This window comes from Neomonachus schauinslandi, chromosome 5 (assembly GCF_002201575.2).
Source record: "Neomonachus schauinslandi chromosome 5, ASM220157v2, whole genome shotgun sequence".
NCBI classification, from domain to species: domain Eukaryota; kingdom Metazoa; phylum Chordata; class Mammalia; order Carnivora; family Phocidae; genus Neomonachus; species Neomonachus schauinslandi.
This window is the reverse complement of record NC_058407.1, coordinates 97,002,768-97,019,591: the sequence shown is the minus strand read 5'-3', so window position 1 is coordinate 97,019,591 and position 16,824 is coordinate 97,002,768. Positions and strand designations below refer to the sequence as shown.

Sequence of the window (16,824 nt, the reverse complement as noted above, 5' to 3'; positions counted from 1 at the left end):
AAGTATTTTCAACAGTGGAAGGTGCTGGCTACAGACCTCAGATAAGAAAACCGATCCAGCACGGCTGACAAACTTGCACAAAAGCACATGGCAGTGAATCCTGCTCATTGCCCTCTACACACAAAGTTCTTCCCACTACATTCGGCTGCTGGGCAAGTCCAGGTGACCTGCAGGAAGTAACTCCTACCAATAGCCACTGGTTTTCTAAAACGTGCCACTAGCAGAGCTGGAACTCCCAGACCTTGCTCACAGACCACAGCGTGAGCTAGTCCGAATGCACCCCCTCCAACCCCATGGTGCACGGTGAGAACAGTACATAGCAACACACACAATGCTGTAACGAGGGATGGGTGGTGTGTGCAGGGAGCCAGCAGCAAACCCACGCAAGCTCTTAGGGCCCCGGGGCTTCAGCTCCAAAGCCTTTGGGGTTCCTCTGTCTGCACTTGACAAAGAAAACACAACAGAACAGCATACCCATCAAATTCCACTCCTTATGACTTCCTGTTCCTAAAAAAGGTGCTAAAACGCCACAGGCCCTCTCTGCAGCCTGGGAAGCCTCGACCCTCCAAGGGCCTGTGGATGAGCTAAGTGTAAGTTCCCTGGGCTGGATGAGTTCAGAGAGTAGGGGGAAACACAGCTTTAGCTACGACGTTCACAGCCAGAAATACTCCACGCTTCGACACCTGACAGCAATGGATGGATCCCTGAGCGGAAACTCAACAAGACAATTATAAGAATGCCGGTGGGCACCCGGGCCCCGGGACTGCTGAGCTGGACACGGAGTCTGGCTGCTATCCACGGTGGGCTGGTCTGCAGCAGATGAGACCCCCAAATCTGCGATGCTCAACAGATGGTGAACACATTCTGGAAGCCATCAGAATCCACCCAGGGCTTCCTGGGAGCCATCACGCCATAAATGGCAATCTCCATGAATCCTGCTGGGGAGATTCATGACACTCTTACCTTAGCTGAGCTCCAGGTCAAGAGGGATGGGGTCTCCACAGGGCACTATCCACTTCAGGAGACGGTGACATGGCTAAACAACCCTGCCAGCTCTTCTTCCTTTTGCTTCCAAAGTACTGTCAGTCTGTCCTCCTCACAGTCATGTGCACAGAACAGGGAAGGCTGAGAACACATCAGGGCCACTATAGCTTTTGCTCGTGGCCTGAAGGAAACATGAGCACTATCTCCCCTGGAGGAGAGCCATCACCCCACTCCGACTCACGAATCCACTCGCCCTCTGCTCATCCAGAACGAAGGTCAGCCTTCTTAGCAGAATGCATCCCCAGGTGCCGTACACTCACAACTGCCCAAGCAGGCAGGGGCCCTGAAGACCACAAGAGCTGCTAGAACACCTCCAGGTCATCGTGCTCTTTGCAGAACTCTTTACAAAAGTCCTTCGAATACCAGCATGCTTAATCCCAACATTCAGACAAAGACAAATTTTAGTGGAAGAACTCACAGGATAGACAACAGAAAACCACAACCAAAATTAAGTTGCAAAACTAAATATGATTGGCCAATTCTAAGTTTTCCCATTAGTATTCTTGTACTTTTCATCCATTTCCTCTGCCCTCAGCAAGTACTTCCTGGCAGGCCAGCCTCCAAAGGTTTAAGGAAAAAAAAACAATTTTGGGGGGGTAGAGGAGGGGCAGAGGGAGAGAGAGAGAATCTTAAGCAGGCTCCATAGCCAGCACAGAGGCCAACGTGGGGCTTGATCTCACGACCCTGAGATCATGACCTGAGCCAAAATCAAGAGTCAACACAACCAACTGAGCCATCCAGGCACCCCTAAGAACAATTTTAAATTGAGAAAATTATCTTTATCACTGCAATTTTCCAGTTAAATGAGAAAACAGTATCAAGTTTTATTTTAGCACAGACGACATCAGTGTAAGTCACAGGAAGCCAGGACTCTCAAGTACACAGTCTGAGAATCCCTGATGATGCCCAAGCTTCTCCTTTTCCAGATGGGGAAGTCAGGGTCCAGAAAGAAGCCGGTGGGTGGCAGAACGGGACCTAGAACCCAGGTCTCAGCCCAACCCTCTTTCCTCTCCGTGTCCTTCTTGGGGTCAAGCATATCATGGACTAGCCAGGCAGGCCCCAAGTAGCAGGGGCCGCAGCGTGTAAGGGCTCAGCTGATGTCACAAGTGTGCTCAGTTGGCACGCCCCTCAAATTAGGCCCCTGCCTCAGGACGCCTCAGGAACCTTATCTGAGCCAGCCAGACTCCAGGGAGTAGCCAGTGGGTGTCCCCATGGGATCTCCCTTCCCCCAGCAGCCAGGCGGGACCACCACTCACTGCCTGACGCTTCTCCTAAGTCTTAGGGGTTATGTGCAGGGATTCGTGATCTTTTGGGGGCCTTGGAGCCCTAAGACAGTCAGAAATCTATAGACCTCTTCTTAGAATATTTTTAGATGTATAAAATAATTATACAGAATAAGGAGGAACGAAGTATATAGAAATACAGTTACTAAAATATTTAAACTCGTGATCTAGTCATATACTTGCAGCCTTATCAATACATTAAAGAGCAAGACCTGGCAGCATATCTCAAAATTGTCATAATTTCAAAGTAATGATTAGTATCCATGCTTTTGGAGATTTATGCAACAACTATATAACCCAATATGAATCTATGTGTGATTTCTATCGGCGACAAACTCACAGGAACTCATAGTAATGTAGGTTTGCACCCATATCCTTAGGTGAAGTAACCGCTAAGTTCCAGTTAAGTGTTGGTGAAAATAAAGCACAATTTTTTACCGTCCAAGTTTATAAATTCCGCCCCTGAATTCTATTCACAGAACCCCCAAGGTTTAAAGAGTTCCTGAACGCTGCTTCATAGCCCCAGGGTCATCAGATAGGAGGTATCGAGGCACCCTGATGAGCTGACCTGGAGTGACAAGGAGACCCTGTCTTCAGTGAGGAGATGCTTCAGGCTGAAGCAGCCCCAGGCCCATCCTCACCACCTACCAAGCACCAGATATGACTCCCGGGTGTCTCCAGATCTCGAAGGCTCAAAGACCCTGCCACATACAACACCCGCTTGAGCTAAACCTTCTAACCTGCACAGCATCCCCCAGCGGCTCAGTGTACAGAGAGTGAATCCTGCCCAGAGACCTGATAAGAGTAGAAGACTCAGCCTGCTCACTTCTGCCAGGACCCAAGCATCCGGGGCAGGCAGAGGGACGGTGATCCAGCTAAGAGCTTCCAGGCAGAGGCAGGACTAGGAATCACCCAGCCTGTCACTCTCCCAGTATGCTCTCTTACTGCACCTTTAGATCGACTTTAGGTGACTATCTGAAATCAGGTCAGCGCCCCCTAAAGGCAAGGACCACATCTTAGTCACATGTGTCATCAGCTCCCGGGATGTGGCACCTGCAAATGTTCAGTCAAGATCTGCTAAATGAGGGCGCCTGGGTGGCTCAGTCAGTTAAGCGTCTGCCCTCAGCTTGGGTTATGATCCCGGGGTCCTGGGATCGAGCCCCACAATGGGCTCCTTGCTCAGCGGGGAGTCTGCTTCTCCCTCTCCCTCTGCCCCTGCTCCTTCTCTCTGCCTTGCTCACTGTCTCTGTCAAATAAATAAATAAAATCTTAAAAAAAAAAAAAAAGATCTGCTAAATGAGAGGCAGGAGAGGGTGGCAGAAACAGAGCCCGGCAGGTCTCCCCCGGAGCTGATCCCTTGAGTGTCTTTACAGCTGAGGTGACTGCCCAGCTGAGGTGAAAGCCCGCAAAACCTTGAACTTATCAGCTGACAAATGGAGAAGGGACTTCTCTCTCTCTGTGTCTCTCTCAGAGACCAAAACCTCTAGCATTGCCCTGAAGGGGAATGATTAGCAGGACAGAGACCAACTATCCCCTGACCCCCTCTTCACCAAATGCAAGGATTGATGCCAATAGCCTTGGAAAGCATAAGGGATACTCAAAATATTTAACAACCAGCACGGCGTATTACGGGAGAACAGGCACCAGCCACGGACCCTGGCGCACTGGGACCAGGAGCACCCGTTGGACCTCGGCCGTGCAAGAAGATGGGAACTCAGCTACAAGGACGACAGACTGAACAGAAGGAAGCTCCCCTCTTGACTTGCTTGTAGCGCAGACTCCCCATCACCAAGATTTCATTTACTTAAGACATTAACTAGCTACATGAGCTTGTACAAGCCACATCCTCTCAACCATAGGCCCTGCTCTCTGACAGAAGTGAAAGAAATGATCCAAAGCCCTCCCAGTTCTAATATTCCACGGTCGCATTTTCTCATACCTCACCGGCTGCACCTGGTAACAGAAAACCAGCAGGACAGCCAGCCAGCTCCGGTGGTGCCAGGCAGGGGCCCTCAGCCAGGCCAGGCATCTTGCCCTCTGCTCTGTAGGGTGGGACACTCCTTCCAGCCCCTTTTGAGGAACCCTAGAGAGCTGTGGAAGCCCTGGCCAATAGATGAAAGACCCCAGGCGTGAAGGACCTGAGAGGGAGCCACACCCCAGCGGCAGAAACCCTCGGCCTGCCTTCCACGAGACCCACTGCACGACCTCTTTCACAACCCGGACACTGCTCATCTCCGGGTAGGGGTCTGTGTAGACAAAATGCCGCCCCTGGACAGTCGTTTTAAGAGAACGGGGAGCAGCTGCAAGGCCCAGCCCGGCTCCTCACCGGCCTGACAAGGCGTTTTAGGTTTCCTATGACAAGGGGACAAGAGCCGCTCTGACCACCTCAGCGGGGATGCCATTAGCATCGAGTGAGGATACTGAGTGTTAATTTTTTAAACTCCTTGGAAAAATGTCCCCAGTTTTGGGGGGGCTTGACTTCCTCCCTTCTCTCTGTACCCCTGCCCAGGCTGTGGAGAGGCCTCCCCAGGGAAGTGAGGTCCAGCCAGCCCCGCGGAGGCTCTGCCCTGCTCAGCTGTGCAGTCCCAGGGGCAGGGGTTGCCGGGGCTGCCTTTGTTGTGTCCCCTGAAGGTCCCTTGGGGGCGGGAAAGAGAGGCAGGCGAGAAGCCGAAGGCTCCCGCCTGCGGCGTCAGGGTGGGGCACACGGGACAGGAACACAGGCAAAGGCAGGGGAAATCAGCCCGGTTTCCTAAGCCCTTAGCGAGAGCCAAGTCGTCAGCAGTGCGCAAGCTCCCGCACTCGTGAGCACACAGCAGCCACCACCAAGACCCGGCACGCACTGGGGCGTCATTACATCCACATTTGCCTCTTCCCCTGTGTTCCCTGGAGCCTCTCCTAAGAATTCCGGGGAAGGAGGAATAGGAAGGTGCTCTCAAGGGCTTGGCAGTCAGCCCTGGTATGACAAAGACCCCAGAAGCTCAGACGGAGTTCAAATCCCAGCTGGATCACTTCGTAGACGTCCCCGTGATGGAGACACTAGCCTCTCTCACCTCCTTAGAGACATGAGGGTAACAGGCACCTGGCAGGGGTTCACAAGACTAACTGACGGAGCACAAGTCCACGTTAGCAGGCACACAGAAGGCAATCAGGGAAGTTGGTTTCCTCCCCTAAAACCACAGATTAATGATAGAGAGCAATTTCCCAAAGTCACCCCAGCTCCGTCCAGAGGCCTAGGAGGACACATGATCCTACCAGCTGCTGAATCAGATGTATAAAAGCCCTTCTGAAAAGGGGAGTGGGAACAGGCCGTGATGACAAAGGTCAAGAAACAGTGGCCTCTAGGTTTAAGAAAATGAGAAGACATTCAAATTTTCTTGGCCCACATTTTTTTCCCCTAAATGAGCCCCCGGCCGAGATCATGATGTCCTATACCTCAGTTGTCCCCTAGCCTCTTTCTCTGGCTCAGTATAGTAATTCAGGTTGAGATGCCAGACATCCAGGGCTACAGGGCAAATAGTCAGGTGTCGGGGCCATCCTGTGGCTTGTGGGAAGGTCTCCTCTCTGCAGAGAGGGAAGGGATTTGTTCAGTCCTGGGCTCCCACCTGATACCAAGTCAGAGAGGGGAGCGCTGCCTCCTGAATAAAGCTGTGGGCCCCTGGCGCCTCCCGGCTGGCACTCTGCCCCTTCCATGTCTGCCTCTGCCCAAAGCCGCCCAGGGACCTGCCAGAGATGCCAGATCATGCTGAATAAAGGCAGCTTCTGCTATCAGTTCTCTGGTGCCCAAATCCCGGGACAGCTAGCCCAGGGTAAGGGGGCCCCCGGCACCCCCATCAATGCCCTCTCCTCCATTCCCAGTTTGGAAGGTCCAGCTGCCCACACAGATGAAGTTGTGGGCCATGCCTGCTGGAATTTCAGGGCCTGCGGGGTGGGAGAAGGCCTTTACACCCCAAGTCCACACATGCCCCGGGCCCACCACGTGCACTGCACTGCGCCTGGCTCTGGGATCCCCCTGGTGCCCCTCGTTCATCTGAGCCTGTGCCTCTGTCCTTCCAGCTGTCTGGGTCAGGGCAGGGGGCTTGGGAGAGGTTGGGAGGAGGTGTGTCACAGAAGGCCTTCCTCAGCCCACCCACTCCACAACCCCATCTGGAGGCCTGAGGTGGGTGAGTCCCTCGAATGCTCACATTCGCCTCCCACTCAGCAGCAATGCCCATCTCCAGACAGGTCGCCCTCATGTGTCCAAATTGGCAGTGAGGAGGCAGGTGTCTCTGCCACCCACAGGCCCACAGGCATCTCCAGCGATGTCTTTAAATGAAATTGTAATTGAATGGCTACACGTAAGAAAACATATATGCAAACTGTCATTTAGTCATCCGATAAACACCAAATGGCCTTTAAAATATGAACATGGACAATGTAATACATGGAACTACGCCCACTGAATGAAAAAGTGAAACACCAAATGGAAGGTATGCACCCATCATCATCCTGTATCAAGCACACTCAGATAGCAACCAGGGTCGGAAATGATTCCTATGATAGTCAATCAGTTAGGATTTGATGCATGCAAAGTTCTTTTGATCTGTAAGGCTAAATGAATGATTTTTAATGGGTCTCTAATAGAAACCCATTTCCTCTCCACTTATTTGAAAATCAGATTGAAACCAGAGCCTAAAAGACGGTGTAGCCCAGCAGGGCAGGGACAGCCGAGCAGCTGGGGCCAACTACACCTGCCCTCCACGCTGCCGCCCTGGTGCAGCCAAGCGGCGGCCTCACTCCTGTGAGGTGTCAGCTGCAGGCTTCTGCTCAAGGCGGAGACCAAGCATCCTGACACAGTGAAGAGTTGTGCTGGCCCCAATAGGCCCCCAGAAGAGCTGCTCGGGCCCTCAGAGGCTCCAGCTGATGAATCGCCAGCCAGTGTTTAGCACCAACAGGAGGCTGGGGCAGGGGGTGAGCAGGAGACGATCCAGGACTGCTGGCCCGGAAGGAGGGGACAATTCCTACTCCATCTTGTTGGGGTGGCACACACTTGGAGGCAACGTGGGTGCCCAATATCCTTAGGGAAGTGACCAGGTAACCGCAGTGTCTGCAAAGCACTCATCCATTAGGAAAAATGGGTTAGACGCACATGCAGAACGCGAGTGGGCTCAAAATACAGGGCCGAGGGGCGCCTGGGTGGCTCAGTCAGTTAAGCGACTGCCTTCAGCTCAGGTCATGATTCCGGGGTCCTGGGATCAAGTCCCCGCATCGGGCTCCCTGCTCAACGGGGAGCCTGCTTCTCCCTCTCCCTCTGCCTGCCACTCCCCCTGCTTGTGCTCACTCTCTCTGTCAAATGAATAAATAAAATATTAAAAAAAAAAAAAAAAGTGTTGCCAGGACAGTTACCTTTGAATTTCAGATTAGCAACAAACAATTTTTTAAGGACCTAAGTAGGTCCCAAATATTTCATGGGACATACTTCTGCTAAAAAGTTATTTGCTGTTGATCTGAAATTCAAATGTAACTAGGCATCTTGAATTTGCTAAATCTGGCAACTCTAAACAATAATAATAGCAGTGACAGGCACTGTTACTAAGTATTTAATTCACATGTCTTGTTTTCCTCTTCAAACAACCCAATGAAGAATGTATTGCTATCCTCTTTACACAGACTTGGAAACTTTGACTCCAAAGGAGCAAGTCATTCACCCAAGACTGTGAGGCTCGTTGATGCCAGACCCAGGATGTGAACATCTGTCTCTGGGCTCCAGAGTCCACCCTCCTGAGCATGATGCTGTTTCCCAACTGAGGAGCTGAACAAGGCCCAGGCCTCCACTCCCTGACACACAGAGACAGGTGTGGGGACTGAGCCTCCCACAGTAGTAGTGCCAAGAGCTCCTTGTCTGGTCCTCAAAACAAACCACTACCTCAAGAAACCTTCCCACCAGACTCCAGTTCAAGGAACCAAGTGAGCTCTGGGTTCCAAAAAGTGAAAATCAAGGGAGCAAGGGAGCCCCAGTTAGTCTTCAAAGAGCACAATGTCCCTACACTGGTGGAAAGATTGAGAGAAGCACCTCCAAGGTTAAGGGTCTGGATAAGCAGTACAGGTCAGGAGGACAAGGGTCTGAGCCAAGCCACATGCCATCCTTCCTGGGGTGAGAGAAATGGATGAATGACCCCTGAAGGCCCCTTCCAGTTTGGGGTATTAACCTGAATCTTACACAACAGGTGAGAATGGCACCACACCCCTCAGCATGACTCTATTTAAAAGAGTCTTAATGAGCATTTATTGAGCACCTACTACGTATTACACATTGTGCTAGGTGTTTTCATTGCCCCAACTATTGATGGGGCCTGTAAAACTACAGCCCAGCAGGGCATTTAACTGTTTTGCAGATGAGGAACGTGAGATTCGGGGAGATCACTTATTTATTCAACTAACACTTGTTAAGCGCCCACTACACTACTTTATTCTTCAGACTCTGTCCTAGGTGCTGGGGATATAGAAGTGAACCAAACAAGACCCCTGCCTTCATGAAGCTGGTTGGGGCACAGGTAAAAAACCAAATCTATCATGTTGTTTCAGGTAGCAATGCTAAGTGTGATAAAGGAAAGTAAAGCATGGTCAAGGAACAGAGTGAAGGGGTGGGAGTACTATAGCTAGATGGTCAGGAAGATGTCTGGAAAGAGATAACATTTAGGCAGAGGTCTGAAGTGAGGGAATAAGCATGCACAGGTCTGGGGAAGGGTGCCCAAGGCAGTGGGGACAACCAGTGCAAAGACCCTGAGGTAAGGGTGACCAACACACAACCAAGATAAGGCCAAAGGGCTGGAGCAGGTGCGGGAGGGTAGGAAAGGTAGAAGATGAGTATGGAGGGGATGGTTAGGGCAGGTCATCTTTAAAGGATCACTGTGATATGAAGAAATGGATCGATGGATGAATGAATGGATGGAAGGATGGACAGATGGATATGGAGATAAATGGATTTCCATGGATTCCCTTAAGCTGCTACTGACCAAAGGTGAGAACGTATATCGCTCACAAGTTGATAAAACATGTCCAATGTTCAGTTTCCAATGAATCACCTCCCTCAGAGGGCCCCAGGCAAGCACATTCCTTAGTGAAGTATATCCCCTATAGAGGAATGTGATCCAAAGTTCAACAGGCAATCTGGGTCTTCATCTCAATGAAACCTTTGAAGAAGGCCACGGGATGGGGTCTTTGAGCACCAGCAAGAAATGACTTGCCTCCAATCTCTAACCAGGCCAACGCCCAGAGAACAGATTGGCACATCCTTGCACCAAAGACTCTCCCTCAAGTCTTTGAACAAGAAAATCTGGTTTGCCCACCAGATTAAAAAAAATGCCACCTGCCAGAACAAAGCCAATGCTCCCTGCAGATGACACCAATCACCAGGGGCCCAAACTTGCAGGGCCATCCCATCCCACGGCCCTTTGCCACCTGCCTAACCTCACCTCCAAGTCCTTCTCGAGCTCCAGCCCAGCCTCCATCAGGTTGTGCTCAAATTCCTCTCGTTGCTCCTTCCTCTCCTCCTCCAGGGCATCGAGTGGCCCCAGCTCAATATCACCGTGGCCCCCAGCATGAGGTTCCTTGCCTGTCTCCCCATTAGAGACAATCGCCAGCGACTGGCCAGGGGAGCCCAGGCCAGGTTGCACCCCACGTTTCCGGTAATGGTAGGTGAGCACGTAGTCGACCTTCCTCTGGTTGTCGTGGAAGTGCATGCGGCTCAGACAGGCCTCCGAGGACACTGGCTCGTTGGCATCCAGGTAGTTGTTGATGACCTGGAAAGAGAGAGAACAGGACAGGGACAGCGAGGTCCGGTGAGGAAGAGCGAGCGACGGAGGAGGCTGACCTTGTGCTCTGGGCCCAGGGAGGTGGACCAGGAAGCCCCTCAGGCCCAAAGGCCCCAACTCCCCCAGTAAAAGCACAGAGTGGCCTACGTTCTGCTGCCACACCCAGCCCACACAGCCCTCCACCCACCTGTCCACAGCCCGGCCACCAGTGCCCTCAGACCCGCTCTGGCAACCATGCACACACGGACGCTCGCACACACGGACTGAACATGCAGCAGCAAAGCCCTGTACATCCGCGCGTGCCCTCACACCAGAGCCACACAGAGCACACGCACAGAGAGCACCTACACGCGTCACCCCCACACCAGCTCCCCTGCACGCACATCTGTGCACACTCCCAGCACCCCAGGGCACTCTGACACACACGCAGCCCTCCACACGCACTGGAACACACCCACACATACCCATCTCCTTGCAGCTCTGCTGGCCGGCCTGCAAACACACGCGTACTTACACACACAGATTACTCACTGGCAAGTTCTCTGGATCCATTGGAACAAAGGGCAATTTCTTCTCACCGGGCCCACCCCAGCCCCACCCCACAGGGATTCACTCAACACTATGCCCCTCTCAGCCCCACATCCTCCTCCTCCTCCTCCTCTGCAGCCACCAGGAGGGACCCTGCCAGAGACTGCAGCAGGGGGACCGACTTCTGCTCTCAGCCAGCCCGGAGGTGGGAGGTTGAGAGAAAAGGAGGGGAAAGAATAAGGCGGAGCAGGAGAGGGACCTGCCTCCCTCCCTGTGGGTGTTTCCCTGTTTATTACTGGTTTGATACCCATCTGCTTCTGCAGCCACCTGAGAGGTCACCTGGGCAACCAGATGAAGCGCCAGGCACAGGGGAGAGCCTCTGAGCAGCCCCGGCAGAGGTCTGGGTCCTCAGACCTGTGAGGGGAGCCAGGGAGTCTGCAGACCAACAGGTGGGACCACGTGGCCTCTCACACCTCCCCTTCTCTGTCTGTCCTCTGCCCATGAGACTCCAGCATGGCTGGGACTTGGAAACAGAGGAGAGGAAAAGGCCCTCACAAAAACCCTGGGCCTATTTCTCTCTCCCTCTCTCTTTCACATACACACACACACACACACACACACACACACAAATACACACACCTGCCCCCCAGCTGGAGGGTGCCCCAGTCAAGAGGCTCCCTTGGGGCCCCCAGCAGGGCCAGCCTTTGCCCCACCCCAGCACTCACCGAGCTGCTGCGGGAGCTTCCTCCCCGTGACGGCGGGCCAGATTCTCCATCAGAACTGCCCTGCTGGCTGGAGGCTTGAGGACCCGGCACCTTGAGGTACTGCTGTCCATGTTTGGGGCCCTGGCCTCCTCTGGCCACTGCCCGGGGGCTCAGCCGGCGTGGGGAGCCAGGGAGCAAGGGGATATCTGTGAGAGGGAAAGACAAAGGAGGCAAAGCAGCTTCAGGTGACAGGAAACCCAGGACACAGAGAAACTGAGGCACTGAGGGAGGGAAATTGGGAAATCCCTAAGAAAAAGGCCACACCTCCTCACAGCCTTGGTTAGCCAGAGTCACCCTGGCCACAGGGCAGGGGAGTGTGTAGAAGGAAGCAGTGGGATGAGGAAGAGAGTCTCACTCACACACACACACACACACACACACGAACATACACACACAGGGCCTGGAGCCACCAGCAGAAGCTCCTTCAGATGATGGCTGTCATAATCTTATAATTCCCAGACAAGATGAGACAGCGGCTCCAGTGAGCCAGGGTGGGTGGAGCACTCCCTGAAGAGACACCCTGAATTCATGCCAAAGGCCTGAGTTTTAGGGTCTCTCCCAGGGCAGCCAGGCCAGCCAGCACCCTGACCAGCTCTCATGCCCCTTGAGGAGAGAGCAAGGACAGACAGACCAACTGTGGGTCCCCTGAGGGCCGAAGCCTGCTCTGACAAAAGCCTTGTCTCCAATGCCCTTGAGGGGTTCCCATGCACCTGCTGCCTCCACCAAGGCCTCGGAGCTCCACAGCCCCTTCTCAGCCCTCCCCAGAGCAGGCCCCCTAACAACCTACAGTGGGAGCCAGTTCTATTTCAGAGAATTTCCAGCTTCACCCCTGGAGGGAAAGGACACAGGCTGGTGACAGAATTGCAGAATGTCAGAACTGGAGGGGACCGAAGCATTAAATACACCACTTTGCACCAAAACACCCCAGACAGGGCCCACGAGCGGCCAGGATCTCGAGGCTGACCAGACCCAATCTGTCCCCACCTCTGAGAAATACTCTCCAGCCAAGCAGCACAGCGCAGGGTGCCTGGGCTTACCTCTCAGCTCTGCCACTTGCCCTGAGACCTCTCCGAGCCTGTTCCTTCCACCTGTAACGTGAGAATCCCAAACTGGCAGGGTTGTGGTGAGAAACCGAAGGAGAGATACATACGCAAGACACCCCGGGCAGTCACCAGCCCCCACGTGTGCAATGAAAGGTGGTGATTATAATTATTATCCTTTTCATTTTGAGCTGCGTGTTAGAAGAAATCACACCAGGGACATCCAGCTCAGCCCTAATACCTGCTACAAGAAGGAATGAACAAAAAGCAGCTTGGAACAGAGCTTCTGACCGGTTAGTCACCAGGTTGCGGCACAGCCCCTCATGCGCCCGGCTCTCTGCGGGACAGCTTGGGAGCCCTAGAACACTCGTGCCTGTATTGGATAACCTGATCGTCTCTCCATGAAGACAAAGCCAGCAGGCAGGAAGCACAATGAGGGCCGGCGGAGCAGGGCTCTCATAAGTCACTTCTACAACCGTGGGCTCTGGTCCCTACTGCGGGAGACCAGCAAGGCTGGAAGGCTTCCAGAGGAACTGAGCCTGACGCTGGTCTTGAAGGGTGGACGGGTCCTGAAAGGCAGGGGAGGGAACACAGAAGGGCAACAGTGGGTGTGCTTGCTGATGGCGGGACGGAGGGGCCGCAGCTCAGGATGGCAAGGGAGGGGCTTCCTTCCTTGGTCCTTCATCTTGCCTTATCCCTCTCCCCTTGTGCCTTTCCTCATGCTTGCCTACCACTCTATGGCCCAGGGAAGGCTTGGAAACCTCCAGATGTATGTCAAAAGAGCCCGAGACCCCCCTGATGTATACCTGAGCAGATGACAAAGGTGACGCTCACTCAAGCAGCCTGGACAGCTATATTCCCATTCACAGCTGTGACTCAAGGTAGCTCAAGTTCAGAGTCAGCCCCGAGCTTTTGTCAAACCACTCTCCAAGAGCCACAAGCCCCTGAAGGTACAACCTGGGGTTTGAGGCTGGCCTCCAGGGCCCCACCAGCCATCCCAGCAGCTCCCTCTGCTTGCCTCTGACACATGGACCACAGCGGCCTGAGGCCCTGCTTTCATGCCCACCTTCTCCCTGCTACACCCGACAATGAAAACACAGCATATGGCTGAGTTGTTCCAGCTCCAGAAAGACACACCAGGCAGGGGCACCTGGGTGGCTCAGTTGGTTGAGCGACTGCCTTTGGCTCAGGTCATGATCCTGGAGTCCCGGGATCGAGTCCCACATCGGGCTCCCTGCTCGGCGGGGGGGTCTGCTTCCCCCTCTGCCCTCTTCCCTCTCGTGCTCTCTGTCTCTCATTCTCTCTCTCTCTCAAATAAATAAATAAAATCTTTAAAAAAAAAAAAAAAAAGACACACCAGGCAGTGATGACACAGAGGTGGAGAGACCCAAGACGGCTGGCCACCATGAAATGGGGGGGCGGGGGGGTGGGGGGTGAGTGAAGCCTGGGCATCAGGACAAACAGGGCAGGTGAACCCACTACATAGGACTCCTCCAAGAAGCTGAAAAAAGGTGAACTGAGTCTGATCGGAAGGACAGGCCATCATATACAGCCTACGGAACAGGTTATCCATTTGAAAATGATCTTTCCTTCATTGACCCTTCACTTGGCTCTTGGCCGAGGCTGTCTTGCACAACAGATCCCTGGCTGTGCAGGACTCAGCTGCCTCCCTGGGCTCTGGGTGCCATGGGGGACATGGCTTACCCACCTCTGGATCAACTGGATGGATTTTCACAAGGCTTGGACCTGGGGCCTCTTCTCTACACTCTCACTCTATGCCTGGATACTCTCATCCACTCCTACGGCCTTAATTATCACCTATGTGCTCATGACCTTCAGAATTTTATCTTGAACCCTTATTTTCTTCTAGCCCCTGGATCCAAACATCCTCCTGCCTACCTGGCATCTCCACCTGGATGCTTCAGAGTCCCCTTCAAAACCTACATGTCCAAAACCAAACTTATGACCTGCTCTGCAAGAGGACTCTCCTCCAGTATTCCCCGACCCTATGAAGGCCACCGCTACACTCAGCCCCCAGACCAGAAATCCACAGGCAGCCCTGACAGCTTTCTGCCCCCATGCCCCACAGCCACTGTGTCAGCAATCCTAGGAATTTTACCCTAACTATCCCCCAAATCCACCTGTTTTTCACCACCTCCCTGACTAGCACCCTAGTCCAAACTACCATGCTCATTCAGCTGGCTTACTCCAACAGCCTCCCAACAAACCCCACCCCCACCCCGCAGCTGCTACCATCGCTCTCCTTCACTATTCCCCAAAACGGGGAGGGGGGGGTCCTTTCAAAATGTCGACCTGGCTATGACACCTGCATACGTGAAGACTTCTGGAGCTTCCCACCACTCTCAAGCTGTGAGACCCTGCATAACCCGGCCTGCTGACGTCTCCACCTCACCTCTCCCCGAGTCCTGCTGCGTCTCTGAGTCCCAGCCATGCTGCTTTGTTGGCAGTGTCTGGAATGCACCACACTCTCTCCCAGCCCGGGGCCTGACCCATGTTCCTCCCTTGGGCTAGGACATGCTTCTTTGTCTAGCTGTGGGCCACCTGCTATTTTGGTTATGAGGAACCCAGAAAATCAAAAGTAATGCATTCCTGTTTCAAAAAGCTACTGCTCAAGGTCTAAGACAGAAATATTCAGATACTACAGGCAAAGCTAATGTGCTTCCTCTGCAGACAAGACTGAAGTTCCCCAAGCTGAAGCAGGGCAAGGCCTCCGAACTCGATCCCATGGACTCCACAGGCCAGCAGGGAACCTCAGAGAGTGGGGCATTTATTGTCTGGGGTCATTGAAAAAAGGTAACCCATGGGTGGCAGTCCATTGATTGTCCAGTCAAAGGAACCCCTCCATTCCAAGCTTTTGCCCAGATCTGACCACTCCGACCAACTCCCCCAAATGGGACTAGTCCATCCTTCAGCCGTCCACACCCTCGCAAGCCTCCTAGAGCATTAGGGTGGGGGAAAGGAAGGCCCTCCTCACCTAGTCAAAGTGTAACCAGATGAAAATGACCAGAGGCCTCCCGCTAAGCATGGACAGAGGGCGGCCCCAGCTTGGCTGCAGCTGCCCACCTCCACCGCTGCCCCTGATCCATTCTCCTCCTCCACCTTCAGGGGGACCTTTCCAAATCATATGGCCCCACTCTCCCACTGAAAGCCCTTCAGTGGCTCCCCATTGCCAGAGCAGAAAACCTCTACCATGAACTGAAAGGCGCTACACGTATCCTCCAACCTCGTTCCGCCCTCCTTCCCACTCCCCTCTTTGAAGCTAGAGTCTTTCTGAATATTCTTATTTGCTCCATTGGCTAAGATGCTGAAGCACAGGGGAACCACAGGGGCATGCGACAAGCCGGGGGGAGGAGGGGGCTGCACTTTTTGAGGAGGGCAGTGTTCTGGTCTTAGCCTGCTGTCTGGAGGACCTGCCATCTGAGTGGTTTAAGGCCACAGCCGACACTCTTTTTCAGGCCAGGAATAAGAAATTCAATAAATGTCAGCCTGTGATTTGGGACTACATGGGTGTTGTGGGGAGGGGGCTATCTACAGACAACTAAGAAGTGCTAGGTCGACAACCACATTGCTCTCCATCCCACTCCACAACCCTCCCAGGCCTCGCCATCAGCATTCTGCCACACAGCGAGCCCCACGCTGAGCCAGGGGGACCCTTGGCACCACATCCTGGCATTGCCACAGTTTCAGAAAAATAATGTAATTTCTCTTATGTTACTTTCTACTTCCACAACTGAGAGGAGGGTGTCATTATCATATCTTTTCTCCACAGGGTGAGTGTGACGATACAGCAAGAGGAAGATGACAACTCCTCAGAAGCACATGAGCTACAGAAAATTCAAGGGATCATTACCAAATCCTACTCCAGGGCCTCAGGGCCTGCCCCTTCACCTGCATCTGCCCACCCTGACTTCTCCGCTTCATACCAGTCACTCGGCCCTAAGTCCCCAGAATTCCCCTTCTCTGCCAACCACCTGCCTGCTTACTATTCACCTCCTCCTGAAAGCTCTCCTAGATGAGGCAGGAGAAGCACCAGCTGTCTATTCCCCATTACTACAATTTCCCCTCTCATCTGGGACCACCACACACTTTCTTAGCCTTTAGAACCCACGATTTCGGGGGCGAACTCTGTCCTTTCCAGATGGATCCAGCCTCCACCACCAAGGAGGGCTGCAGGTTCCTGAGGCTGCACTACAGAGGCAGACAAAGAAGCAGCAGGATCAGAGACCTGGAGGGAAAGGAACAGAGACAAAAGGTAGGGAGAGCTGCCAAATCTAAAGGAAAACGCAGGTAGGGGCGCCTGGGTGGCTCAGATGGTTAAGTGTCTGCCTTCTGCTCAGGTCATGATCCCAGGGTC

The 16,824-nt window shown here is 53.4% G+C and overlaps 1 protein-coding gene across 3 annotated transcripts in view; it reads right to left on the bottom strand.

Moving 5' to 3' along the window:
- Nucleotides 1–10,707, bottom strand: part of ANO2 (anoctamin 2) — a 324,700-nt gene extending 313,993 nt beyond the window's left edge. For all 3 annotated transcript variants that reach the window (XM_021690626.1, XM_044915480.1, XM_021690625.1), the window contains exons 1-2: nt 10,649–10,707; nt 9,779–10,105 (exon numbers count right to left, since the gene is read on the bottom strand). In XM_021690626.1, coding sequence (XP_021546301.1) covers nt 9,779–10,105; nt 10,649–10,669 — 348 coding nt within the window. In that variant the 5' untranslated portion in view covers nt 10,670–10,707. The remainder of the gene's footprint in view (nt 1–9,778; nt 10,106–10,648) is intronic.
- Nucleotides 10,708–16,824: the final 6,117 nt, after the last annotated feature.